General features: G+C 49.0%; 10 protein-coding genes across 10 annotated transcripts; 5 read left to right on the forward strand and 5 right to left on the reverse strand.

Moving 5' to 3' along the window:
- Positions 1-226: 226 nt before the first annotated feature.
- On the reverse strand, positions 227-963 carry FIESC28_06690 (uncharacterized protein; the record flags this gene model as incomplete). The annotated part of the gene is made up of 2 exons (XM_031160833.1): positions 227-392; positions 443-963. The coding sequence occupies 2 exons, from the start codon at positions 961-963 to the stop codon at positions 227-229; spliced, it is 687 nt and encodes a 228-aa protein (XP_031015211.1).
- Positions 964-1,580: 617 nt separating this feature from the next.
- Positions 1,581-3,371, reverse strand: FIESC28_06691 (uncharacterized protein; the record flags this gene model as incomplete). Its single annotated transcript, XM_031160834.1, has 3 exons — positions 1,581-2,506; positions 2,557-3,166; positions 3,333-3,371. The coding sequence occupies 3 exons, from the start codon at positions 3,369-3,371 to the stop codon at positions 1,581-1,583; spliced, it is 1,575 nt and encodes a 524-aa protein (XP_031015212.1).
- A 1,506-nt stretch (positions 3,372-4,877) lies between these two features.
- On the forward strand, positions 4,878-8,744 carry FIESC28_06692 (uncharacterized protein; the record flags this gene model as incomplete). The annotated part of the gene is made up of 2 exons (XM_031160835.1): positions 4,878-5,138; positions 5,187-8,744. 2 exons carry the CDS (start codon positions 4,878-4,880, stop codon positions 8,742-8,744), a joined length of 3,819 nt encoding a protein of 1,272 aa, XP_031015213.1.
- Positions 8,745-9,590: 846 nt separating this feature from the next.
- On the reverse strand, positions 9,591-10,917 carry FIESC28_06693 (uncharacterized protein; the record flags this gene model as incomplete). The annotated part of the gene is made up of 2 exons (XM_031160836.1): positions 9,591-9,987; positions 10,040-10,917. 2 exons carry the CDS (start codon positions 10,915-10,917, stop codon positions 9,591-9,593), a joined length of 1,275 nt encoding a protein of 424 aa, XP_031015214.1.
- Positions 10,918-11,482: 565 nt separating this feature from the next.
- FIESC28_06694 (uncharacterized protein) lies at positions 11,483-12,349 on the forward strand (the record flags this gene model as incomplete). The annotated part of the gene is made up of 2 exons (XM_031160837.1): positions 11,483-11,890; positions 11,945-12,349. The coding sequence occupies 2 exons, from the start codon at positions 11,483-11,485 to the stop codon at positions 12,347-12,349; spliced, it is 813 nt and encodes a 270-aa protein (XP_031015215.1).
- A 121-nt stretch (positions 12,350-12,470) lies between these two features.
- FIESC28_06695 (uncharacterized protein) lies at positions 12,471-13,876 on the reverse strand (the record flags this gene model as incomplete). Its single annotated transcript, XM_031160838.1, has 2 exons — positions 12,471-13,667; positions 13,721-13,876. The coding sequence occupies 2 exons, from the start codon at positions 13,874-13,876 to the stop codon at positions 12,471-12,473; spliced, it is 1,353 nt and encodes a 450-aa protein (XP_031015216.1).
- A 2,704-nt stretch (positions 13,877-16,580) lies between these two features.
- Positions 16,581-17,870, forward strand: FIESC28_06696 (uncharacterized protein; the record flags this gene model as incomplete). The annotated part of the gene is made up of 1 exon (XM_031160839.1): positions 16,581-17,870. One exon carries the CDS (start codon positions 16,581-16,583, stop codon positions 17,868-17,870), a length of 1,290 nt encoding a protein of 429 aa, XP_031015217.1.
- Positions 17,871-19,753: 1,883 nt separating this feature from the next.
- Positions 19,754-22,978, forward strand: FIESC28_06697 (uncharacterized protein; the record flags this gene model as incomplete). The annotated part of the gene is made up of 2 exons (XM_031160840.1): positions 19,754-22,023; positions 22,075-22,978. 2 exons carry the CDS (start codon positions 19,754-19,756, stop codon positions 22,976-22,978), a joined length of 3,174 nt encoding a protein of 1,057 aa, XP_031015218.1.
- Positions 22,979-23,348: 370 nt separating this feature from the next.
- FIESC28_06698 (uncharacterized protein) lies at positions 23,349-26,196 on the reverse strand (the record flags this gene model as incomplete). Its single annotated transcript, XM_031160841.1, has 4 exons — positions 23,349-23,375; positions 23,427-25,904; positions 25,956-26,029; positions 26,082-26,196. The coding sequence occupies 4 exons, from the start codon at positions 26,194-26,196 to the stop codon at positions 23,349-23,351; spliced, it is 2,694 nt and encodes an 897-aa protein (XP_031015219.1).
- A 468-nt stretch (positions 26,197-26,664) lies between these two features.
- Positions 26,665-27,937, forward strand: FIESC28_06699 (uncharacterized protein; the record flags this gene model as incomplete). The annotated part of the gene is made up of 2 exons (XM_031160842.1): positions 26,665-26,727; positions 26,789-27,937. The coding sequence occupies 2 exons, from the start codon at positions 26,665-26,667 to the stop codon at positions 27,935-27,937; spliced, it is 1,212 nt and encodes a 403-aa protein (XP_031015220.1).
- Positions 27,938-27,996: the final 59 nt, after the last annotated feature.

Raw genomic sequence — 27,996 nt, forward strand, 5'->3', positions numbered from 1 at the left:
TTGCTATCTCAAACAGCTATTTCGGGGTGCCAGATGACCGCCGATTACATTCATACTGCACTATATTTATTCTCCAAGGATAGTGAAGTCCTTGCAAGCATAATGATACCTTGTGTCCAATGTAGCTTTGCTCTTGCTCCTATCGTGGTAGATATCACCCTCAAATGAAGCAGGTGGGGAATAGCAGTGAGTTCTTGTCCTTTGTGTTCCTCCTTGATTTGAATACTTAGACCTCAGAAGACATCGAATCGCGGGGCTCGGATGCTTCATCACGGAAGAGCTCTGGAATCGAGTAAAGGCGGTCCTGCTCCTCCTCGCCCTTGTAGATAGCAATGTTCATCTTACGGAACACGCTGAACAAGTTGAGGAAAGCAATAATCGATTGCATAATCCTGAATGGAATGTCAGCATGTAACCCAAAACGAGATTCATAATTACTTACACCACAGTGATACTCAATCCTCCCACAGCCGCACTTTCTCTGAAGTTGCCGTATGCAAGAGATGTAACAGAGGGGCCGATGAAGTAGAGACCGAAGGAAAAGTCGACAAGGCTGACGAGCCATGACCACATCCTAGAAGAGACTGCTCTAGAGGTCGATGTTGTACCACACATGCAGAACAAGCTTCCGATCTTGATGTTGAATTTGTTGCCATTTCCACCGGGGAGGCAGCTCTTCAAGACGCGAGATCCATGCCAAATAGCCATAAGAATACCTCCAGCAGCAAACACACCGGCTGAGCCGCGAGAGTAGTAGGGGTTGCAGATGAACACGATGTCGGTGATGAGGAGAGGGGCTACCAACAAGCGCAGCAACAGGATCAAAGAGAAGTTGAGCTTAAAAACAGGCGACTTTCCATCATCACTGTTGTCTCTTTCAGAGGGCTCGAGCAAAGCAGCAGAAGGGTCCTCTCTTGGAAGAGGCTGGTACGTAGCCTGAGAAGATGGGATCTTGGCAGCCATGGTCGGAATGTCGATTGATGGGTCAGTTAATTTTTCGTTTTGAAGGTCAGTTTCCTTAGTCGTGATGGTGCCTCATGGTGTTTATACGCCAGACCGCGGGGTACTTATACAATAGCAAGACGTCAACATGGCGGATTCCAGGGGATGTGCTTATCCGAGCGGCTTGAAGAATTTCCCTTCTAGGAAAGAGCCGAATCCTTCGAACAATAATTATAGGTTGAGAGCAGAGGACCAACATGTTTCGTACGTGCCTAGCACAGCCTCAACCCGCATGGCATGAGTTTCCATAGCGATGGCTGCGCTACTGCAGGTCGTCTATTCGTCAGAGCGTCTGCCATGTCTGTTTCGGGTTCGTTTGGTGGATCAGAGTTGCGTAAGCTTTTCTTTAATTCGGTCAGGTCAGAACATCCTGTCTGTCAAAACAAGACGGCCAACAACGTCGAGATAATATTAAGTAAACATGGCCGTGTAATTCAGCGACATTTTGTCACATACGCCGATCTTGTTGATTGAGTCGTCGTTGGGGGATCTGCCCGGAGTTCTATGATTGAGGAAAGGATCGATCGCTTACACAGTGGTGCTGAGGCTGATTCGACCCTGTAAGACTTTCTTGGCGCCTATCGCCTACCGACAACGACAAAGCGCCCAGTCTCAACCTGCATTTTCCATCCATCTTGGAGCAAAGCTGCAGCTACAGCTTGTCTCAGATGCGATACTCCGCCAGCACTATGGCGGCCAAGTCCAGTGATAACAGTAAATGGCTGTTGACGAGCCTTATCGGTTCGAAACTCCCCCAGACCATTCCACCAAGCCTGCACACGCTGGCGAGCAATTCTTACACCATCCTGCACATATACGCCGTGTAAGTCGATAGAACGTGATGTGCTTTGTTTGTTGACAAGCAAATCCGCAGCTGTCGACGTAGCACGCATCTCATACCGCGCTTGTTCCCTTGCTCGCTCTGAGTAGTAACCTGCAGCCTGGCGGTACAGTGGATTGGAAGCACCACGTCTATTCAACGATGCTGCTGAAGCCGCTGCTTCCCTCTTGGCTTGATTGTATTGGCCCGCTCTCTCAGCAGCTTGCGCGTACGCTGACGGTCCAGGGAGAAGAATGCCGGTGCCTGCTGAAACAGGTCTGGCTAGCCTAGATTTGTTTCCACGCGTAACTGTCTCAAATCCTTCCATATCGTCTTCCGGAAGTGGCGTGAGTTGGTAACTAACATCGAGCTTCTGGGTCCACGGATTCTTAACGAAATGCTTGCTTACAAGCGCTGCGATATCGTCAGGTTCTTGGGAGACAGAGCCCGTGACCTGGACGATTGTCGACATAAAATTCTCTGGGACATTCGGATATTTCTGAGTAAGTTCCTTGGCGTACTTTTTCAGTTCTGCATCTTGGGTTTCAATGCCGAGTTCTATGTATTGCTCCAGAATCTGAACTGCTGTGGCGCCGCTGGCACAACGTTTGTTGTGGTAAATCTTTGAGACAAAATCGAATGGTAGATCAAGTCTATCTGCTAGATAGGCGATCTCATCTTGCTCTATACCCAAGAGTTAGCTTTCTCATGTGCATGATTGGTTGCAAACATACGCTTCATTGACTTCAAATCATCCGGAGATGGAGAAGCAGTCCCGCTGCTGGAAGACGAAGTGGCATCTCCAGGAGATTTCTTGCCCTTCTTCCGGTTCTTTTTCTTCTTCTTTGTAGCGTCTCCTTCAGGGTCGAAGAAAGCATCGATTCCTTTCTGTTCCTGGCCAGTTGATTTGAGGTACTGAACGTTGAGTAGCTCGTCGAGCGCAGTCTGAACGTCTCCATTTGCCCTCTTTAGCGTCTGCTTGATTTCGTACTCCTTGAGCTCACTGAACATGCCTTGAAGGAGAAGAATCTTAATCTCCTCGCTATCATCGTCGAAAGAAGTGAGTCGCGGGATGGAATATGATGTGTTGGTGGATGTTGATGTCTGATCACTGGTAGAAGCCTGCTGGCTGCTTGTCTCGATTGTATTCGCATCTTCATTCACATCATCTGGCGTGTTGGCTATTCCGCTTGGGTTAAACCCACTTGCTTCTTCTGTGGTAACGTCTTGCGCAAGGCCCTCTAGCACAGTTTGTGCTGCTTCAAACTGTGAAGCATCTTTTAGGTCGTGGTCACTAGCAATAGCGACTATGAGGGCTTCGTCCAAAAGTGAGCGGAATTTTTCCTACGATTTCAGGCGTCAGCATAGTCTCTAGCTCTGTTGGTGGCACGATGATTTGTAGATATCCATATCTAAATATCGTTCACTTGATGCTTTTTAAGCCACAACTAGGTATCGGCCGATACCACATATATACATATATAAGCCATCACAATGATAAGGCACCTACCACCAGCTTCTGGACAAGTTCTTCTGATTCGTTGGGCATGTTGTTTTTGGCGGAGGGGCAATACAGTGAGCGTTGATGTGTCTGGTTCCAGAAAAGAGCATGATATACTTTGACATAGGGAGAGGCCAAAAAACCAAAAAAGATGAGTCGCTAATTATCAAAGTTCCCGCCGCTCTTTTCTTAGTATAATGACGTTAGGAAATATGGACTCTGAATGACGCATCGAAGAGAGTCATGGTGTTTTTTCAGGCTCTCAAACTAGGGGTGGAGTAGGCGCGAGACTCTCGAAAGCATCACGTGCCGTACACAGCGTCTTGCACATTGTGATAGAGTCGCAATAAGATGCTTTACTTTGAGTATCTTGTATTCATTGAGCATATCCTCTCAGAAACTTTTTTTCTCTAGAAAAACATTAACCTTTAAGAGACGCATGTCTCACAAAGACGTACTAGTATCAAAAAAGGGCAGCGAAGAAGCTTAATTCAGCATGAGATACAACTGATTCAATATGTATTTAATCTTATAGAAACGTGTCTCTACGGCAGAGATTACGTTTGACCTTATCCGGAATTCTTGTTAGTGAATCGATTTTGTGATGTTGGTTCATCGTCGGATCTTGAATTTTGTTGATATCAATCAACTTTTATGTCCGATAAGACATGACTTCGGCTGACAACGAACTGTTCTCTACGGCTTCGGACACCAGGGTAAGGCTGTCCAAATAATACTGTACCTAAGCTGGCACACAGTGGCCTCAGGGTATCAGAAGAATTGGCCCCTGAAGGCATAAGAGACGAAATTATTTGGTCACTTTATGCCGGCTTAGACCAGCATTTATCCTACTTTATTATTGTAGCCTAAGCCTTAGAAGACATATCTCCTGTCACTCACCTGGGGGACCAAATTATTGGGCCTCACATAGGTTATAAGATATACATAGAACATTGAAGACCTGACACGACTGTCAAACATGTGAATTCATGCGTGTGTCTAGGGTAAATGCGATGCGTTTCTGGGGCGAGCTGCAATGATTCATGGACTGCAGAAACGTACGAACGCTCGAGCTTAACCCCGGCTTCAACCCCGGCTTCTAGGGCGCATGAGCACTAAAGCTCAGGATACTGTCCAATCAAAACAGCGTCTTGACAGTAGGACCCAATGACGCAGGTCAATCGTGACCTCTGAAGCACCCGCTACACTAACCTATCTGCCTATTCACCCGCCATCGGATTCAAGCTTTCGTACTTAGGTATGGACCCGTCACCGAGCTACGACATCACCGTCCATACCAGGTACTTACCTACCTACCAACCTCTGAGTCTCTTGTAACGGTTGCGCCTTCTTAGCCGACGCGTCTTTGACTTTCCCCACCATTTGTAGGAGTCTTTCCTTCATATTCGCACAATCTATTATGATTGTTTTCCCAGCATCTTAGTTATCGTCATACGCTTATCGTCGCATCGTACGTCAAGTCGGCATTATTCATAAATCGCGACAAACGACTCCGTATCTATCCACCGCTGCGTGCGGCCCCATTACCCCGAGATGCATCAAGGCATCGCATCGCAGCTCGGAGCTGCAGTGCTTTTCGCCGGGCTAGGTTTCGCTGAGCAGTATACACCGAAACACGAGCCCGGACGATGCGCTTTCCGTGACCATTGTGGCAAGCAGGGCTTTTTCGGCAAAGAGCTTCCATGTGTCGACAATGGCTTGGCCAAGGATCCTGACAAAGAGCTTCGCAATGAGCTCGTCGACCTTTGTGGCGAGAAATGGAGGACTGGACCTGTCTGCTGTACTCTTGCCCAGGTGAGCATATCTCGAGCGTCATGACGACCACCATATTAACAATCCTAGGTACAATCACTCAAGTCCGAGCTCGGCACTCCCAACACACTCATCGGCTCATGTCCCGCGTGTAAAGACAACTTCTTCAACCTTTTCTGCACATTCACCTGCTCTCCTGACCAGTCTACCTTCATCAATGTAACCGATTCTGCCCCCAAGAATGGCAAGAGGCTCGTAACGGAGCTCGACCAGCTTGTATCTGAGAAATATGGCTCCGGCTTCTACGACAGTTGCAAGGAAGTTAAGTTTGGCGGCGCAAACTCGAAAGCCATGGATCTTATTGGTGGCGGCGCGAAGAACTATACCGAAATGCTCAAGTTTCTTGGAGACAAGAAACCTTTTGCTGGCTCACCCTTCCAAATCAATTTCCCAACAAAGTACAGCGACCCCGAGCTGCATCCTGTGGACATGAAGCCGAAGAAGTGCAACGACGAGGACCCCGATTACCGTTGCGTTTGTGTCGATTGTCCTGAGGTCTGCCCGACGCTCCCGGATGTCAAGGATTCTAAATCTTGCAAAGTAGGACTTCTCCCTTGCCTTTCATTCGCTTCCATATTCGTTTACAGTGTCTTATTGTCTACCTTGATCTTGGCCGTTGTTGGGCATATCGCCTATCAAAAATACTCGCAGCATCGCGTCGAGAGAACAAGACTACTCCACGAATCTTCTCACAGTGACGATGAAGACGAAGGTGGTCCGGTTGATACAGAGGCGATGCGTGAGCGCCCAACTAAGAGATACTGGGTCAACGACCGGTGTGACAAAGCTTTCTACCAACTTGGTCATGTCGCAGCTCGCTTCCCCGGGTGGTGCATTAGCCTCAGTCTGCTCTTTGTCGCAATCCTTAGTATTGGATTGTTCCGATTCGACCTCGAAAAGGAGCCTGCTCGTCTTTGGGTGAGCCCATCTTCTGCTGCCGCACAGGAAAAAGCCTATTTCGACGAGAACTTTGGACCCTTTTACCGCGCCGAGAAGATCTTCCTTGCCAATGACACTAACCCATCTGGACCCGGGCCTGTCCTCAGCTACGATACACTGAAATGGTGGATTGAGGTTGAAGAGAGTGTCAAGAAGATTGAAAGCCCTGTCTACGGCAAGTACTTTCAAGATTTGTGCTTCAAGCCTTCCAACGATGCCTGTGTGGTGCAGTCTGTTTCAGCATACTGGCACTCCAAGGGTGGACTGGATCCCGAGTTCTGGAAGGACGATCTTCGTGCCTGCGCAAAGAGTCCTGTTGACTGTCGCCCGGACTTTGGACAGCCTATTGAACCCAACATGATTTTTGGTGGTTATGATGATGATGTGGTTGATGCCCATGCCATTACTGTGACCTGGGTTGTCAACAATGCCCAAGAAGGAACCGATGCTATTGCCAGGGCCGTGGATTGGGAAACTGCCCTTCGCGACCGACTGCTCGAGGTTCAGGAAGAGGCCAAAGAACGTGGTCTTCGACTATCCTTCAACACCGAGATCAGTCTAGAGCAAGAACTCAACAAGTCGACAAACACGGACGCCAAGATCATCGTCATCAGCTACATTGTCATGTTTGTTTATGCCTGTATGGCTCTCGGTACACCGCTCAAGCATATCTTCCGCAATCCCGCCGTGCTCTTGGTAGAGTCAAAGGTTACGCTTGGCTTGGCCGGTATCGTTATTGTTCTCATGTCCATCGCCGCTTCAATCGGATTCTTCTCATGGGTTGGTCTGAAGGCTACGCTTATCATCATGGAAGTCATTCCCTTCATTGTACTCGCTGTTGGTGTGGACAATATTTTCTTGATTGTTCACGAGCTTGAGAGAGTCAACGTTAGCTTCCCCGACCAGATGGTTGAAGAAAGAGTTGCTAGGGCGCTTGGTCGTATGGGACCCTCTATCCTCTTCTCTGCTCTGACGGAAACTGTGGCTTTTGCTCTCGGCACAGCTGTTGGCATGCCGGCAGTCAGAAACTTTGCTGCTTATGCCGCCGGTGCCGTCCTGGTTAACGCAGTGCTCCAGATGACGATGTTCGTCTCACTTCTCTCACTTAACCAGATGCGGGTTGAAGACCATCGATGTGAATTGTGGCCATGGTGGCAGATCACTAAGGCGAGAGTCCACCTCAACGGCACTAATGGTTTCGTTCAGGGTGGAAGCCGCGGATCAGATATGGCCGAGGAGAGCTTGCTACAGGTTTTCATCAAGAACACATATGCCCCACGCCTTCTCGGAAAGAAGGTCAAGCTTGCTGTTGTCACAATCTTCCTCGGGATGTTTGCAGGAGGTTTGGCACTCTTGCCTAAGATTCAACTTGGCCTTGACCAGCGCGTTGCTATCCCCGACGGCTCTTATTTGATTCCTTTCTTCAATGACCTGTACGGATACTTGGAGACTGGACCCCCCGTATACTTTGTCACACGTGAAGTCGACGCTTCCAAGCGCAAGGCACAACAGGAGATTTGCTCGAGATTCACTACTTGCCAGGATCTCTCACTCCCAAACACACTGGAGCTCGAGCGACAGAGACCTGACGTTTCTTACATTGCTTCACCAGCAGCGAGTTGGATTGATGACTACTTCCTTTGGTTGAACCCCATCTTCGAAGACTGCTGCAAGGAACACGGCAAGACCTGCTTTGCTGACCGCAAGCCAGCCTGGAACACTACCTTGTACGGAATGCCTGAAGATGAGGAATTCATCCACTACCTCAAGAAGTTCCTTTCAAGCCCTACTGGTGAAGAATGCCCTCTGGCCGGCCAAGCTGCGTATGGTCAAGCTGTTGTCCTGAACTCCGATGAAACTCGTGTTAAGTCGACTCACTTCAGAACAATGCATACTCCTTTGAGAAGCCAGGAAGACTTCATCGCTGCATACTCTGCTGCTCGTCGTATCGCCTCTGACATCACCGAAAGGACCGGCGCAGAGGTATTCCCGTACAGCGTCTTTTACATCTTCTTCGATCAATATCTCAGTATTGTGCCATTAACAGCCGGTTTGCTGTGTGCTGCTGTTGGTATAATCTTCGTTGTTGCTTCTGTACTGCTGGGCTCACTACTCACGGCGCTTGTGGTATCTGTCACGGTAGTGATGAGCGTTGTAGACATTATGGGCAGCATGGCCTTGTTCAATGTATCTCTGAACGCTGTTTCTCTTGTCAACCTCATCATCTGCGTCGGTATCTCGGTAGAGTTCTGCGCGCACATTGCACGGGCTTTCATGTATCCGTCGCGCACAGTAATGGAGGGCAATAGCAATGCCTTCCGTGGTCGTGATGCTCGAGCTTGGACTGCCCTTGTTAACGTCGGTGGATCGGTGTTCTCCGGCATCACAGTCACCAAGCTTTTGGGCGTTTCTGTGCTCGCCTTCACGCGTTCCAAGATTTTCGAGATCTACTACTTCCGAGTTTGGCTGTCTCTTGTCATCTTCGCCGCCCTCCACGCACTTGTCTTCCTGCCTGTTGCTCTGAGCATTGCTGGAGGTCAAGGCTATGTTGACCCAGAAAGCGAAGGAACCGCTGCCCAAGACTTGACTGATAGGAGATGGCGAGCCATCAGGATTAATGATAACAGTGACTCGGAGGATGAGTTTTAGTCTTACCGCAACCTCTTTAACCTCTTTCTGCGGCCCAATGTCTCGCAGCCTGCTCCGGCTTCTGAGAGTTCCAGCACGGAGAATACAACACTACTCGGAACAGGACCTGAAGAGAATAACGAATCCACGGGAAGTTCGTCACATTCCTCTATTTTCTCCCAGCCCGTTTTCGAGGGGGAGCAATCTGATAGTTGGTACACTGAGGCTTCCACTGTGGCACCGTGCAGTCACGATGAAGACTTTACGACTGAGAACTGCAAAGGATCGTCAAGTCCGCTACACAACTCCCCCATTTTTCAAATAGACGATATCGAAGAGGAACAACAACTATGGGCGCGCCTATTTGGGTTAAGACCTGGTCCCAGTCGCGAGGCCTGGCGTGCATTGGCAAGCTGGAAGCTGCGCACGAGGGTGCCGATCCGAAGTGGGAGCACAGGGAGGGCGTTACCACTATTTGAAGATTGTCAACTGAGTGATGAAGGATAGACGTGGCGCATTTCATTTGGGTGTTGACGGCGTTTGTGATGTTGGTTCGGTGTAGATGGTAACGAACTCTTCAGCGATTGCATTTGGATTTCTTATACAATAATAATACAAGCGTTTGGGGCGATGCTTCTAATCTAGATGCTGATAACACTGGTGTGTGCATAGAGCGCGACAATAGGAACCCGCATAACCTTACATGCACTAGGTGGGCAACAGAAGAAATGTCCTCTAAGGCTTAGGCTACTAAAATAAAGTAGCCTAAATGCTTTTCTAACTTAGTATAAGATGACTAAACTATTTCGTCCCTTATGCTTATGACGATCAATTCTTCTGATACCCTGCGGATGCATCTATGTATGACTAGGCAGGAGGCAAGAAGGACGCAAAGAGCCCACCTTGGATCGTCGCATACATGGTAATAAACACAATCACACCGTAGCCCAAGTTCTGCCTCTGCTTGTCCATGAGGCATGACGCTACCCACCAATACCAGACGGGGTATCCGGATGACAAGCGGCTGATGATTTGGACGTGATAATTGGTGATGGCCAAGACGGCAAGTAGCGTTTGCAATGCAGCGAGGGTTCGCACCAGTAGTCTACATTGTTCATCTGTACCCACTGTCATGGTTCTGAGGCCTCGAGATGGCTCGCGCATGAGCTCTGTGCCTGATTTTATGAGGATTGTGAGCATGGGTGCTGCAAGGAGGAAAAGAGGAATTTGGTTGGGTGTCCAGTATTTGAGGAAGCCAACGTCCCTGTTCGTGTTAGTCGTTACTGTGTTTGTGTAGGGTGTGAAGGGAAACATACCAGTATTCCTCCTGAACGAAGGTGTAGATACTTGGGATACGGTGTCCGCACCAGGACCTTTGCTCTCCGTCGATACTTTCGCCGTTACAGTATCGCATCCAGGCCAGGACCTGCGGTGCGACAAATCCAACCGCTACCAAAAGGCCTCCAATAACAGGCGAAATGAGTCTAACGACTTTGGAGAAAGTGAATCCGTTGAAAAGTGCTAAGAAACACCTGACAGCTTCCACAGCAAACAAAACACCTCCGAAAAGACCATTGCTTCGAAGCGTGCACGAAACTCCATATGATAGCCCTGCTCCAACAACTGCAAGATTTCGCTTTAGTGAATCAGGACTGTTTTTGAGGCTGATTGCGTAGAGAAGATTGCCAATGAAGGACAAGCATGCAAATGGGCTCTCTGCATACGGCGCTGATATGAACAGTCCAGCTGGAGAAAGAATATGCACGACAGCAGCCAGATACGCAAGCTTCCGATCATTGCACAAAGTGATAGTAAGTTGATAAAGTGCCAATACAGCAACAAGATGCGAAACGTGCGAGATCCCAATGGCGACAAGAGACTCCCAGGTTTGAAGACCTAGTATCTCACAGATACTACGCACAGCAGCAGGCATGCCAATTCCAAAAGCCCACTCCTGCTCATAAATCTTGCTATTGGCCGCATCGTGCATAAAGTACAGCGCGTCCCATCTTGTAAGACGAGTAGCGAGGGACGTTGGCTTGATATTGACAATGTCGAAGAAGAGGGATGTAGAAGTGTCGTAGTCTGGACCTACAGACGCGCCGAGGGCGATGGCGAGGAGAAGGGATTTCCAGGCGGTGAATGTGGTTGTTAAGGAGAGGACGGGATCGGTTTTATAGTCTGTGAGACTCATTTTGAGGGTGAATGAGTGAGTCTGTGAGGTTTGATGAGGTGATGTGAGTGAGGTTGAGTGAAGGGCGTGGGGCGGAATATAGGGACACGGTCGCTAAGATCCAGTGATGTTGGCGATGTTGGCTCAATGCAATGGAGGGTCATTACAGAACAGCGATTGAAGGCGAACTGATCATACAATAATTTATATAATAATCAGGAAGAGTTTTATGACCATAACTTGATTCATCACTTTCAATAGTTTTGGATATATCTCACTTGAGCTGAGCTAAAAGTAGGTACATAACCGGACCATCTCATCACACTCCATGTAAGGATTTGCTCAACCATCATGAAGCGGTATCCTCCTGCATCTATCTTGCCTCGCGACAAGGATTGTATTTCAGGACGCAAACACTCTTTGACACACCTTTGAATCTCATTCAGTATTTTATCTCCATTACAAAGCCATACATATTCAAAGCTGGAATTGGGTTCTACCCTAATCCAATTTGTGCTGTTATACCGGCTACCATTGCCCACTTATATGTTTACTCGAGAACATCCGTTAGCAGAACTAAACAGAGATGGAGGAAAGAGGAGATAGAATATCTTCCTCTCGCCTCAAACCAGGCGAATTTCCTCCTCTTATAACCATTTCTCCTCTATCATCTCCCCACAAACACACCATACTCGTTCTTCATGGTCGTGGCTTCAACGCTGAGAAATTTCATTCTCCTCTCCTCGCATCTCTTTCCTCGAACCCATCGGTGTCCTTCCAGGAATCTCTTCCACACGCTCGTTTTGTCTTCCCAACTGCTCCTCTCGCTCGGGCGACCAAGTACCGTCGCTCACTGATTCATCAATGGTACGAAGGCACAGGTGACTGGGAACCTGAAGCACGTGGCGATATGCGTCCAAGTGTGGAACATGTCCATAAAATACTCAAAGACGAAATCGAAATGTTGAACGGTGATGCTGGAAGAGTCGTACTTGTGGGCTTCAGCCAGGGCGGTGCAATGGCGTTGGTGAGTTGACTACTCTGGCAGGGACAGAGTTTAGGTGCTGTGGTTATCATGAGTGGGTTCATGCCTCTGGCTGAGACCTTAATGGCTGAGAACGAAGATGAGGATATCTCTGACGATTGGATGTTTGAGACGGAGGAGGACGGTAGAACGCCGCTGCAAAAAGCCATCGACGAGCTTCGGGAAGAAGCAGAGCTTGACCCCGAACCGCCAGCAAAGTCCTTTCCTTTCATAAAGACTCCGGTGTTTATGGGACATGGTCAAAGAGACAAAGATGTCGAGCTTTATGATGGTCAACAGGCAGCTAACTGTTTGGAGCGCATGGGAATCGAGGTTGAGTTCAAGACATACCCTGACATGGCGCATTGGTACTGCCCTGAAGAGTTGGGAGATATTACAAAGTTCATAACTGAACGAGTAGGGACATAAACCATTGTCATAGTCGGCATCAACTTTACACTCATGATCATGTTCTGTATTGTAAATGTCTCATAAATTCATTTCTTCCCGAGGTATTTTAGCTATGCATCTAATTACTTTTCAAACCACTCTAGATCTTCACACCATCGAGAATAACCTTAGCCTCATCCGATGTCCACCAACTCACACCCTGCTCACCAGGGTAGCTAAATCGGTCCATGCTCTCGGGCTTCATCTCAACACTGTAACCAGCCTCCGTGGGGGTTGTGTAGTATCCATCCTTGATAACAGAGGGGTGGAAGAAGTGCTCGTGCAGGTGGTCCACGTACTCGAGGACGGACAGCTTACCAGAGACAACGACGTAGTCGATTGTGCTCAGGTGCTGGGTGTACTCGGGAAGACCGACACCACCGGAGTGAGGAACGATGGGCACACCAAACTTCTTGGCCATGAGGAGGACGGCGAGAACTTCGTTCACACCACCCATACGGCAGGCGTCGATTTGGCACACGTCGATGGCGCCGGTTTGGAGGAGCTGCTTGAAGATAACTCGGTTCTGGCACATCTCTCCAGTGGCGACGCCAATGCCGTAGGGCTTGAGGGCGTCGCGGACAGCCTTGTGGCCGAGGATATCGTCGGGTGATGTAGGCTCCTCGATGAACCAGGGCTTGAAGTCGGCTAGTTGCTTCATGTACTCGATGGCCTCAGGGACAGACCAGACCTGGTTGGCATCTGTCATGAGGACATTGCCCTTGTCGTAACCAATAACCTCACGAGCAATGCTCAATCGATGACGATCGCGCGCGATATCACCACCAACCTTGACTTTGAAGTGTCGGTATCCAGCATTAAGAGTCTCCTGCAACAAGCTCTTCATCTTGTCCTCACCGTAACCCAACCATCCTGCACTGGTCGTGTAAGCTGGCACAGCGCGGTTGTTAAGAGCCTCTTCAAGACGTTTGCCCTTGGTAGGCTCCTGCTCCTTGAGCATAGCGATAGCCTCCTCGGGGGTAATGGCATCGGTGATGTAGCGAAAGTCAATGCAGTTGACAAACTCCTCAGGGCTCATGTCGGCGACGATGCGCCAGACGGGCTTGTTGAGGGTCTTGGCCCAGAGATCCCAGACGGCGTTGACGACGGCGCCGAGGGCGAGGTGGATGACGCCCTTTTCGGGGCCGATCCAGCGGAGTTGAGAGTCGTTGACGAGATGGCGCCATGTTTGACCCCAGTTTGCGACGAGGGAGGAGAGGGTTCTTCCCTTGAGACGCTCGGCGACGTGGTTGATGGCGGCGCAGACGATGTCGTTTCCACGGCCGATGGTGAAGGTCTGAGTTGGAAAGTTAGCTATGATAACCTACTGGTTCAGATTGAGTGACTTACCATTCCATGGCCAGTGTAGTCAGAGTCGGTCTGGAGAATGCAGTATGCAGAGGAGTAGTTTCCAGCAGCGTTCATAGCATCGGAACCAGTTCCGTCGAGGGAGGTAGGAAAGCGAACATCGCGAGTCTTCCAGCCTGTGATTGTGATTTCACCCATGATTGCGGTATATTATATGTATCGTTTTTGGTTCAATTGAAGAGAAACTCGGACTCAGTGAAGCATGAGAGTCGAGTGGAGGGCGGGGGTTTGAAGTCGCTCCGAACGCGGGGAGGGGAAAACGAGGTAGTAGTCGGAGGAGGTCTTAATACGAGAGAGGAGTTATGATGAGATGATTATCACTTGAGACTCGGGTCCAAGAGTCGCAGAAAACAGAATAGATTCAATTGAGGCTAAAATCAAGACAAAGCTGGACTTGTGAGTCTTTATACCCTTTTCTCTGGTCCTCTTATTTTTGTTCAACTCCCTCTCATGAGACCTCACGATGTCCGAGAATGTGGGGTAAGAGAAGGGTCGAGATGCCATGACAGATTATTTGATCATCTGTGATTGATGGATAAATCGACTTGCCCCGTTTATCATTGAAGAGAAACCCCCATGAACATGAATTTGTATCATGAGGAAGCGGCAAGTTGTTGCCGATAGAGAATGCTTGGGGTTGAGGGGAGAGAAGTTGGGGGTGGATTGTGAGTTTTGGGGGTTTATGGGGTTTAGTCACTGACCAAGAATACTTGTCTAGCACTGTAAATTTAAGGGGCTATTGGAGTACTCACTGATACCACTCTAACAAACAGATATTAAAGACCCGCCCCCGCGATAGTGACCCCATCTCTGTACATGAGAACAGAGTGAACTGTTCTCGGTCTTCCCCCCGCAGGACAGGGTCTAGTATTGGAGAGTCTGTCTCGTGATCTTTTTAGTGGTTAGATTTGGGGTTTACTTTCAGTGGCCCGAGTTCGTTGAGCTGAGCTGAGCGGAGTCCAGGATTGAACTGATGAACTGGAAATCGTCTGTGCTAGAATGGATGTCAATGTCTGACCCCACGATATATCCCCGCGATCCAATGGATCTGATCCGAGTCAGTTTACCCCTCACCCTCCCTCTAAACATGTATAAGTGATACGAGAAGCCATACAACACGAAGACATTGGCTGATCTTATAGGAGGCCATTTTGTATCTAATACTGATTTCCGAATGTTTATATCACAAGCCATCGGAAGTCAAAGTAATGTCTCAGATATGTCCTACCTGACTGTCATTCTAGTCCTACCAAGCAACGAGCCATTTCTCAGCCACCCGAGAAAGGCATACAGTATCCGTCACAGTATCTTAGACATCCAACACTGTATTGATTAATTGACTTTTCGACTCAAGCCTTCTTCTCGTGTTCCATCTGTTCATTAAAAACAACAAAAAGTTCCTAACAAAAGGAACCACCGAGGTCTTGATTCTACTATCCTGATATGTCCGAACCAAAGAAACCAATGACAATGAGGAATATATAAGACCGAAGAGAAAAGGAAGAAGGAATTCTCGTGTTCGAGACTCAAATCAAATGCCGCGGTGTAAGGGAGAGCTCAGCAGCAGCAGCCCTGCGCTTCTCTCAACTCACCAAAGACAGACACGTCGAATCGCGTACATACAAATAAACATCCAAAAGAGAGACAGACGGTTTCACTGCATCAGCCAAGGACGGGACAAGCAGGACACGTAGGGTTTCGGTCTCGGTCCCAGCCGGGTCTGACTCCCTTGTCTCCGGTCCGGTAATCGTGATAATGAGCTCAGGCCTTCTCAAGGGTCCAGGTCTTCTCTACCTAGGCACCTAGATATTACACACATGACATCAGTCAAGCTAAACACGCGACGCGCCAGGGCCATTCGGGTTGACAACCGTTTAACTAGGGCACCTTATTTCTCTAGTGGTGTTGCCCTTTTGCCCTTCTGCCCTCTAAGAGACGAGACAGGGTCCTGGTCCTGACTAACTTTGGTAGATTATCACCTCAGTGGCTTCTTCACCGCTGCAGAAATGGAATGCTGGATGTGGTGTGTCTGAGTCTTCTGATCAGGTTCTGGAACAAGACCAATAGTAGGGTACTGTACCTTAGGTAGGTACCCGAGAGAGGGTGGTGGATATGAATCTTGTTTTTTTGTTTCCGTAGAATATGTGCCTTGCTACCTATCTGTACCTACCTAGGTATGTATTACATCTCTTGAGTTGCATTCAGTACTCAATCAGTCATTACAGCCCTGTATGCCCAGACTATGCTGTGGGTGTTCTTATGAACCATGACTATGACTACAGTAGTTCGCTACCAGAAAAAGTTGAAAAGTTGCTTCCAACTTGCATTGCATATTGCAGGTCATGATCCCTGTCCCCAACCCTTTTTTCTACCCTTCTCCCTCTTTAAAGAGCTGGGGCACTGGGCACTCTCCGCTTCAGTGACCCATGACGTGGGTACCTCTTGTATTTTGCTCTCCCTCGTGGTCTCTTGATTGGGGCCTTGTAATCTAACATGCAGGTCTGAAGCCACTTGGGCCAGGGAAGCGGTAAGACCTTGGAGAGTGGTTCAATCCATTCTCGGCTCTACTTTACTATACCAGGATATTGTTAGTCTACGTACCTCGTAAGGATGGCAGTTCTTGATCTGGTCTGCTGCACATTTGCTTTTTCCCTTCTCTCTGCACTTCGTCATATAACTCAGATCTATTATCTTCCCGTGACTGCTGCTATAGATTCTCAACGTGACCATCAACCAAAACACACCGCTTCACTCAACGATCCACTAACGTAACTTCAACACACAACTTGAGCGTCTATTCACATTTATTAATGCCAAATACTGAAATATCCCATCGCCCATCATGGAAAACAACCTCGGAAGAAGTCACAGCCTAAAGCCGCCGAGGCGCAAACTCCAGAAACCCGACCCCAAGCTCAAAAGTCTCAACAAGGCCAAGCGTGGCTCTACCGATTCTCACTCATCTTCTACCATGGCCAGTCTAAGCCCTCAGAGCACAACCTTTCCCTCACCTTCGCAACGTCAGATGTCAAATGGTGCGCCTGACTTGAGCGACTCTAAATGGGATCATTATCTTCGACCTAAAACTGTTTTTGTTCCTTCACTACCAGAATCTGAGGAGGTCTATGAACATGAAATGTATTCACCTCAAGGACATCAGCCGGTGCAACATCCCGACCCCGAGCCTGAACCGAGAGCTTTCTTCAGCCCTCCGCCACAAAGACAGTCATCTCAGCGTCAGATTCCCGAATTTCATCATTTAACTCTCCATGAACACAAGGCTCGGCCATCGCTGGATAGTGCATCCTACCCTTCGACAGCATCAACCACTTCAACCTCATCAGCCATGCGCCGTCAAGCAAAGACACCCGTTTTTAGAATTGGTCAACTAGAGCAACATGCCCTTGCGCGCAAAGCAAAAGATACACCAGAAAAGACATCGAGTGTCGAGTTGATCGCTGATCAATACAGCGCTCTTCTCGAATCAAGAGATGGCCCTCCAGCGCTGGACTCACAAATACCATCCCGCGCATCGCAATACTCATTCGACGACACTCCTCTCCAAATCCCTCCGTATGCAGCAAAGCGATCTCAGAGCATGCGAACATCAAATACTTACTCATCAATGACGGCTGTACCCCGTCAGCTGAGACCCAGACTCAGATCTGCACCTACTCACGATACGAACGTGGCTGCAGTTGCAGGCGACGATATCTACTTCAAGCCCTATTCTCTCTCACCACCACCTTCTCCCGAATACCCGGGAACACCAAGACACTCCTGGACAGACGAATTCAGACCCCCGTCATCATCGGGGCACTCATTCCAGGACAACATCAGTCTCCAAATAGCGCTTGATTTACTTACGAGCGAATTATCATCCGTTATGTCAGGCCGACCCCTGCGCAACGGACAGAACACGGCAGCTTTGCAGATATGGGTCATGATCGAGGCTTACGAACGACTGCGCGATCAATTAACCAGGCAAGAACCATCAAACGCGGAGGCGCAAAAGGTTGCGACCATGTTTGATTGCTGGTTGGCATCACTCTACTCTATTCACTCCTCTTTGACGGAGAGTACGTTACCCAGCCCGACAGAATACGCAGGGTTGGAAGAAGAATTGGATTAACTTGTTTACGATACCTTTTGTTTGAGGACATGATAAACGAATGTTATGAAATTGGCGTTATGGGCGCGGCCAGAGGAATACCTGGCAAGGCATGGATAAAAAGCGGCTGGGAGGATATAGCTGCGGAATGGTAGATACCTGGATGGATTTGATTTACTGTAGTTTACTGAATTTGAATTGATTCATGTTGATCAACTTATCTTACGCGTTGCTTGCTGCATGATTGCTTTTGGTATGAGGTCAGTTGAAGATAATAGCGGCATGCCACGTCTTGATCGTCGACAGGCTTTCTTTGGGAAGGATATAAATAGAATTCATGATGATCTTGATGAATTGGCAGAAGTTGGGTTGCATTAGAAGCTGATAGTGGCGAAATGATTGACACTCAGCTGGAAGAGTAAGAAGACGACATGTACTTGATACTATAGTATTGTACTGCTGAGGAGTATTACAGGAAAGGCAATACTAAAATAGTCGTCGACATTGACTTATAAGAATATAGTTTGTCCGTTCCTGGTGTTGAACCCTATTTTATATGACATCTAACAACGTTAGGATTAGACATGCAGATACGCACGTCAAGATATGATGCTCCGTGCGTTTCGGGAACGAGGACATGGGTTGAAGCGATATCTAGGATGAAGCTTTATAAGGAACCCGTTTGAAAAGACAAAAGACCGTGCAGAGACGTTGAGACCTTCTTTCAGGATGCGAGGTTCGCTTGAAGAGGCCCCGCCGGATTCCCAAAGGGCCGCCGGAGACTAATCGGCAGCAGGAATCCCCCAAGGATAAACATGGAATATTCTCTGCGAAGATTGAAGAAGAAAAGCCCTTTTGAGAGGCCGGAAGAAGAGTTGAAGGAAGAAGCCATCGGCCTACGATGATGGAGAGCACCAGGCTCGGATTTGTGAAGCACTTCACTTGATATAATGTAGACCTGTGATGCTAAACCCCATGCACATGCAATACAGCCTAGCAGGGCTATCGCATCGCTTCACATCACAGACCTGGTACAAAATCTTCACTTGCGCATCCTATCACAGCACGTCAATTACCAACTGAACAAGGGCAAGACGGTGCGTTTCCCATTCTGGCCATGACCCTTCTAGTAGAAGGATTCTATGCAGTAACAGCAACAGCAAATACCCTGTGGAATAGTGCTTGGCTTCGGCAGCCTCCCGCAATTATTGCAATCCAATTGGATAAATTTCCATTCCTTGCACACCTGTAAAGGAAGTGTTTTGACAAGTCATGCAACCATTATCATGGTAGATGGCAGACGGATGTCTACTGTTAGAGTCTGTCTACCTTGAGCGCCATAACAACTTCTCTTCACTTGAATATAATGACTCTAGTGCATGAAACATAAAATGGCTACTGAAGTCGAAGAATATTTAATCAACTAAATAGAATGCGTCATCCCGTCACCGACTCCCTTGTCTTTCCGCCTAATCCTGGTCACCCACTCAAAACCCTTGGGCTCCCCACGCGTATCCGTCCAGAGGAGACAGGGCTGCCTGTTTAGCGTACCTGTACTCTGTAAACAATTCCCATCCATAACGCCGTAGCCTTGCTTTTACTTTCCTTTTGTCTGCTTCAATTCATTCGTTTATTAGCAATTCTACCTATCATCCAGCAAAGAAGTATACACTAGCCACTAGCTACAGTGACTACCCTATCACAAAAGGACCCTTTCTTTTGCTTTGCTGCTCCATACCTACCTGTGCCTAAACCAGTCCAGATCGATGATAGCTGATGCCCATCGATCACGCCCCGCTACGGATACCTACCTACTTGCTGCTTTGCCTTGGCTTCTTCTGATACCTAATACCTAGTAGTTGGTAGCCTCGATACGCGACACACGACACACGCCCCTCCCCGCTATGGGCAAACACACCACCAGTTCTTCCTCTTCATCCAGCAAAAGCAAACGAAGCCTTAGCCGCAAGTCTTCAGCGTCTTCGTCCCTAGCACAGAGAGTCGGAGACGTAGACAGGGTTGCTGATGATTCCCCGACGCTCCGCCAGGACGTTGCCCTTCAGCCCCTAACATCCTCGTCCTCATCCTCCACCTTCAGGTCCACTGTGACTGTCTCACCCTCACACCCAGTCCAACAAGACCAGGGCCATGTCTTGCCGTATCAGGCTCCGGCCTCTCATATGCCTCTGCCATTATTAACTACTTCTGCTACCCCGGCTGCTTCTTCTTCTACTCCTCCAAAACTTCTCGTCGACGATCACAATGCAGCTCTGTCGTCCCTCGAACATACCGACATAGATGACAATCTAGATGCTACGCCTCAACCATCAGTCGCCGACCTAGACATGGCTTCCAAGAAGACGCCCTTCTTGCGCTCAGCCGCCGCCCGCTCCGACGCAGCTCCCTACGGCTCCGTATCGCTAACGCCCAGTCGCAATAATTCTCCTGCTGGCAGTGATAGATATGATCCTGACTCTCACCAACTTCGTCAAGTTACCGATACAATGCGCAGCGAGACCTCGCACCGCTCCGGACTCAGCAAAAAGTCCTCCTCGAGATTGTCAGAAGAGATCGATGGCGCCGTCCTAGTTTCCGGCCTTGAGGGCCGTATGGGTCTTGGTGAACCTACACATCCTGCTGTTCTCGATGGCAGCTTGAAAGACGACCAGTCTGAGGATAGCGCATTGCTAGACGACGCTTCTTCCGCTGCCTCAGATACCGAATATCTAGAAAACTCTCCTCACGAGGCCGTTCGCGCTTCGGTTCCGCCCACAGACAACACCACTCTCTCCATAAACACACCGCGCATGTGGTGTCTCTCCGTCATATTCGCCATTCTCGGCTCCTCGACCAATTTGTTCTTCTCATTAAGATACCCCAGTGTTGCCATTACTCCAGTTATTGCTTTATTGCTTGTCCATCCTCTTGGACACCTGTGGGATTTCGTGCTAAAGCGACCCTACGACCCTGAAGAAGAGTTCGTTGACGGTGTGCGAGTACCATCTGTTAGCGACGATGCGCATAGTGCACATAAGATTGAGAAACGCACTCGTGTGAGGAGGTGGCTTGCGCAAGGCCGTTGGAACGAAAAGGAGCATACGTGCGTTTATGTTAGCAGCAATGTTGCTTTTGGTTTTGCTTTCGCGACAGACGTTATCGTCGAGCAAACTCAATTCTACAACCAGGAAGCTCCTATAGTGTACCAGCTTCTTCTTACTATATCCACGCAGATCCTTGGTTATGGTTTCGCAGGTTTAACCCGACGATTCCTCGTTCGACCCAGCGGTATGATTTGGCCTGGAACTCTGATGTCGGCAGCCATGTTTTCGACCCTTCACAAACAAGAGAATAAGCCTGCTGGAGGCTGGACCATCAGCAGGTGGAAGTTCTTCTACATTGTGTGGACTGTGTCCTTCCTCTTTTACTTTTTGCCTGGACTACTCATGCCAGCACTCAGTTACTTCAACGTTATCACTTGGTTTGCCCCCAAGAACGTTGTTATCGCCAACCTGTTTGGCGTTTCTTCTGGCCTCGGCCTATTTCCCCTGACTTTCGACTGGGCTCAGGTCACTTACGTCGGTTCACCACTACTGGTCCCTTTCTGGGCAGCCATGAACGTTATTGGAGGTCTTGCTGTGGTGATGTGGATCATTGCGCCTATCCTATACTACAGCAACGTTCTCTTCTCTTCGTATATGCCAATCCTCTCCGCGGCTGTGTTCGACAATACTGGAAAGGTTTACGATGTCAGCAAGATCCTTACGCCCGAATTCCTCTTCGATCGAGAGGCGTATCATAACTACAGCAGAGTCTTTCTTCCAATCACATATGTCTTGAGTTATGGTGTTCAGTTCGCTGGTCTATCTGCTCTTTTGACACATACCGCTTGTTGGCATGGTAAAGATATCTGGACATCTTGGAAACGCGCCTTGGAGGAGGCTCGCGAAGATGGGCAACCCAAGTACGAGCCCGTCGCAGACTCCCCTGGATCACCGCCTCGGCAGTCAACCGACTCAACCGGTAGACGGATGTCATCCGCCTCACATGTTGATGGGATCATTAGTCGTGAGGATATCCATAGCAAGCTCATGAAGAGATACAAGGATGCTCCCCTGAGTTGGTACTTGATCACATTCCTCTCCATGACTGCTATTGGAATCTTTGTCGTCGAATAGTAAGTGTGCTTACACCCAAACCCCTATAGTCGATTTACTAACCAACCTAGCTATCCTGTCCATTTGCCTTGGTACGGTCTTCTGCTCGCCCTCGCCCTCGGAGCTCTCTTCTTCATTCCCAATGGCATCATCATGGCCGTGACAAACCAGCACAGCAGCATTTACCTCATCTGCCAACTCATCTGCGGTGTCGTCTTTCCAGGTCGACCCATTGCCAACATGGTCTTCGTAACATACGGCTATATCTCATCGGCACAGGGTATCAAGTTCGCATCTGATCTCAAGCTCGGCCACTACATGAAGATCCCTCCGCGAATCCTTTTCCTGGTCCAAATCGTGGCTACTCTTGTATCCTCCTTGACCCAGATTGGTGTGCTCAACTGGATGTTTGCCAATATCAGAGGTATCTGCACTTCTGAGGCAATAAACGGCTTCACATGTCCCATCGCTAGAGTCCACTTCAACGGCTCCATTTTGTGGGGAGTCGTCGGGCCTAACGAATTCTTCGGTCCAAAGGCCATTTATCGATCCCTGGTCTGGTTCTTCCCGCTCGGCGCCCTCCTGCCGATTCCTCTATGGCTCTACAGTCGACGTCACCGCTCAAGCATTCTGCGCAAGGTCAACCTCCCTGTCATCTTTGGCGCCATGTCGTGGATACCCCCTGCAACGGGTCTCAACTTCTCTGTCTGGGTGCTCGTCTGCTATATCTTCAATTATGTTATCAAAAACCGCCACAACGCTTGGTGGAGCAAGTACACCATGACTCTGAGTGCTGCTCTCGATTCTGGCCTTGCATTTGGTATTGTGGTTGTCTTTTTCGGCTTTATTTATCCTGGCTTTGCGCAAAATCTCAAGTGGTGGGGTACTGAAGTATACAAGCAGGGTTGCGACTGGCAAGCTTGCTCATATAACACCGTCCCGGAGGGTGAGCATTTTGGACCCAAGACATGGTGATATTCTGTTTTTCATGCTGGCGTTTGAACGATGGAATTGGCAAGCATTGCATATAGATTTAAGATTATTATTCGGGAATTACAATGATAGATCGAGTCCATGATTGTGGGCATCATTAGCAACATGTCATTACGAATCTTTGATTGGCATCTACGAGCACAGCATGAACAATTTTGGGTTTGGTTCTACACGAACCAGCATAGTACAGTTACGCTGAAAACGAGTTCAAAATGGGAACCCGGTTTTTACGTCTATCGAATGTTCAATCCTGCCCCTTTCTTTGCTGCGCTTACGGCAGATTACCATAAAATACAGTTTAATTAGGTCTGTCCTTGTAACCGGCACCGTGCTCTAAACAAGTTCAAACCGTCTATTTCTCAGCTTCCCACTCAGGGTTCTAAAACAGTTAGTATCTATAAAGAAATCATGTGTGGGTTGCTAAACTTACCTTCCGCAAGATCACCAGGCCCTCAAGGGTGCTGTTGAGGCTAATGTACTCCTCATCTTCAAGCTCCGCCCGCTCACCATATCCAAGCACCACCGGTGTGCTCTGAGTTTGCCAACCAGTGATGGTCTTGGGACGACCAGCTTGACCGACGACATCGACAGCCTGACCAACGCGAACGTTGACCTTAAGCGGCTTGAGGTTCTCGTCCAGTGTGACAAGGAAGCGAGGGTGCATGGCGGTGACAAGGAAGTATAGGAGGTAATGAGACTGTCCGGTAATGAACTCCTTGGGCTCGATCATGGCAACAAGGGTAGCGAGCAGACCGGCAGCCGAGACGCGGGATAGAACCTGTCGGTCTGTGTGGAAGGGGCTGATTGTCAGAGTTCCCTTACCCATGTGGAGGAGACCTTGAGCAATTCGCACCATGAACAAAGCATCTTGATCACGGTGGTAGTAGCTAGCAAGTTGTCGCAGCAGTTGGGCCAAGCGGGCGTTGTTTGTGCCGGCACCCAAAAGACCCATGGCAAAGATGGCGTTGATGGCGACCTCAGGGTCGTTGTCGTGACTGTATCTTGAGAGTGTGTCGTAGACCTTCATTTGAGGGTTGCTGGGGCTGATAAGACCCATAGCGAGAGGTACAGCCTTGCGGATGTTGGCTTCACCGTAGTGCATAAGGTGACCGAACTGTCGCAGAACCATTTCTTGACCAATATCCTCGCCCATTGCCACGAGAGCAATACCGATAACGGCATAAGCCTGTAGTAGTTCGTCACCCTTCTTCTCATCGGTCTCCTCTTGGTGCTCATTGCAAATATGCAGAAGCTCCTGAATCTTGAGAACGGCACCTGTGCCAGCCCAAGCGCAGATCTCAGCCATCACGGCGGTGGACTTGGCCATGGGATGCTCAATAGCCTTGAGGGTCTCAAGGATGACGTCAACCTCTTCTTGTCGGCCAAAGAAGAGAAGACCTAGGCCAAGAGCCAAGAATCGTGTCCACTTGTCGGTCAATTGGCTCTTGCGGTCGTCGTCCATTAGGGTGGTGACAATAGCTTCGCTAATTTCGGGATGAGAGGAGCCAGTAAAGATGAGACCACAGGACAGAGCAGCCATTGCCGAGATCTGCATATCATAAGAAGAATCAGAGATCATGGGTAGGAGGTGCTCGAGGATGTCCTCTTTATTCGATCCGGCATATGCCAGTCCGAGACCCATGATACAAGCTGTTCGAATGAGGGGGTCAGGGTGGTGTAGCTTATCGCTATCGGCCAAGAGGGCAACAGCTGGGTCAGAGTCCATTCTCACACCGGAATTCATAATTCCAATAGCAAGCATGGCACCAGCCGAGATCTCGGTCTCAGAGGAGTATGTGTACTTATCGATCTTGTCAAGCCCGTTCTCAATGTCCCACATCAAAAGGGTTCCCATGGAAGCCACGGTAGACATCATGCCGTCGGCCTTGGTCTTCCACACCCACGTCTCCTTCTCGCCGTCAACAAGCATCATCTTATCGTTTCCGAATCCTGCGTTGACGAAGGCATTGACAAATGCCGCTGCAAGATTGTGTCGGGCAGAATCAAGGTTTGTCATTCCTGCGACACGGCTGCTCTCAAGATGGCTCTTGTAGATGTCCTCGGTGGACTTGGGCTCAAGGATGTTTAGCTCCTTGCCTAGTGACTTGAAGTGCTCTGATAGCTTAATGTTGCTGAGAGACTCCGCGATCGCATCACTCTCGTCCGAGTCGTCTTCGATGTCAAGAGCTATTCTTTGGCGACCAATGAGGAAGGCAAGCTGCTTCTTGAGAGCAGGGTCTTCGGCTTTCTCGAAGTCGGCCCTAATAAGGTCGATGTCGTGTAGTCGAATCGCAAGGACAATAGCCTGCGCAAACTGCTTGTATTCCATGTAAATATCGTGCGCGGTCTTGAGGAAGGTCTCGTTGTCGGGGTAAGTGAGCAGGTTGACCATGGAGGACATGTAAAGGCACACGCGGGCGTAGGTGTTCTCATCCACGAACTTGGGCATCTCCTCGATGATTTCAAGCTCACTCATGAGATCCACTGCATCGGCCTCGGCGTTGCTCTTGAGGAAGAGAGGAATCAAGACAAGCGCGAGATCGATCAAATCCTTGGTCTGTTCCTCGTTGTTAATTCGCTTAATATACACCTCGCCAATCTCGAGAGCAAGATGTCTGGTGTACTCGTGTCCCCATGAGCTGATGTCGGATGTAGGTGCGAGGAGTCGGTAATGAAGTGTGTCTTGTCGGTCCTCATCTGAGAAAGTCATGCCGATGACGGAGAGCACATCTGCCAACGAAGTCTTGTCTTCGCTCTCGGGCCATTGTTCGTAAAGCTTCGTCAAAGTCTCGTAGTGTGGTCGTAGGAATTTCAGGGGCTTGGGAACTGCTGTCATGGATGACGTCGACGTCTTTATCGAGGTCTTCATGGCCTCCAGGGCGGGCTTATAGAGTTCCGAGTTTGACTCCTATACAAAGTTTAGAACGGTACGTAGCAGATCAATTCTATAATAACTCACAGTCAACCGCTCAACCATCAAGTCGAGCTCGTTCTTGAGTTGTTGATCTTCCTCATTGAGCTCTTCCTCAGCGGCTGGACCCTAGTCAGTACAACATTGCTTCGCGAAACGGCGGGGATCCCATACTCTCGATCTTCTCGTCCTCCTTTCCATTTGTCTGTTGCTTGTCCTTCTTGGCATCGTCAACGGCCTTGCCCTTGCCCTTGTCAGCCGCCTTTGGCACTTCGCTGTCTTGAGCCATGTTGACGTCGACGGCTTAGGCGCTTGTAGAGCTTCACTGAATAAATTGGAGGTGTAAAAACAAGTCGGGATATAATTCTCTATGCGTGACCGAGCTGTATACTCAGTGATCACAACGCGCAAGGTCAATTATCGATGGAGTCGTGGTTGTTGGTCGTCGTAGTTGGAAGGTGATGGAGGGCTGCTTGGCTAAGCTCAATGCTTTGCTGTAGGTAGCTCTGCTGGGTTACGCGAGGCGCTGCCGCCTGGCCAGCCTCATCACGTGCTGCTGGCTACGAGACCCACATGGTTGTCGAGGTCAAAGCGGTTGTCAAGGTTGTTCGCGATAAGATCTTGATAAAAAAAAATAACCCCACCATCTGAAGAACCCCTCCAAGCATCAGCGAACAAAAACGTCAATTAAACACCAAAATCTCGTGGACAGGAAAGCACATCATATATTCCGAACTTTCTGAGAAACGACTTCACCATGAAATTAGACACAAAACACATGCGCTACCTCGCCGCAGAGGATTGGAAAGTTTTGGCTGCTGTAAGTACATATATCCTGGCCATCATGGTCGCAAATGGACTGGACTTATACGGAATTATAGGTTGAACAAGGAAGCAAAAACCACGAACTTGTACCCACATCATTGATCGAGAAGATTTCGCACCTCCGAGGTGGTGCTGGTAGCGTCCACAGGAGTATCTCGGCTCTCGCCAAAGTCGGCCTCATTGCCCGCGTTAAGGAAGCAAAGTACGACGGTTACCGACTTACATATGGTGGTCTTGACTACCTCGCCCTCCATACCTATGCCAAGAAGAAAGAGGTCTACAGTGTAGGGGACCGAGTCGGTGTGGGCAAAGAAAGTGATATTATGATCGTGGCAGACGACACAGGCACTCAACGAATTCTCAAGATCCACCGACTAGGCCGTATTTCTTTCCGATCCGTCAAGTCGAACCGAGACTACCTCAAAAAGCGACAATCCGGCTCATGGATGTACCTCTCCAGACTAGCAGCTATGAAAGAGTTTGCTTTCATGAAGGCTCTGCGCGAGGTGGGCTTACCTGTCCCCGAACCATTTGCACAATCTCGACACACAATTGTCATGTCCTTGATAGACGCTTTTCCCCTTCGACAAATCGCCGAGGTCCCCGACCCAGCGTCCCTGTACGGCGAACTGATTGCTCTTCTACTTCGACTTGCCAAGCATGGACTGATTCATGGCGATTTCAACGAGTTCAATATCCTTATTAAGGAGAACATAACGAAATCGGAAGAGGGCGAGGAGGTGCTTACTCTGGAGCCCGTTGTCATTGATTTCCCACAGATGGTTTCTATGGAGCACCAAAACGCCGAAATGTATTTTGATCGGGACGTCAACTGCATCAAGCGCTTTTTCGAACGCAGATTTCACTTTGTGCCGACCGAACCTGGTCCATTCTTCAAACATGCTAAGAAGGCGATGATGAAGGAGGGCCTGAAGAGACTCGATGCTACAGAACTGGCATCTGGCTTCACAAAGAAGATGTTGAAAGACCTTGAGGCTGCTATTAAGGAGAAGGTTGAGGAAACGGCTCAAAAAGGTGACGATGAGGATGAAGAGGACGAGTCCGAAGATGAAGACGAAGATGGTGAGGAAGAGTCGGATGATCCTCAAGACGGCCAAACATCGGGCGGTCTACTCGGCGCAGATGTCATAAATTCAAAGGATGATGCTCCTGTCGAGGAGAGCATGTCAAAGCTGGCAGTTTAGATATGATACAATGATACCCATGTTTTACGAGATGCGCCTATGATCAATATTCACCATGA

This window comes from Fusarium coffeatum, assembly GCF_003316985.1.
Source record: "Fusarium coffeatum strain FIESC_28 chromosome Unknown BRIP53273_contig_142, whole genome shotgun sequence".
NCBI classification, from domain to species: Eukaryota; Fungi; Ascomycota; class Sordariomycetes; order Hypocreales; family Nectriaceae; genus Fusarium; species Fusarium coffeatum.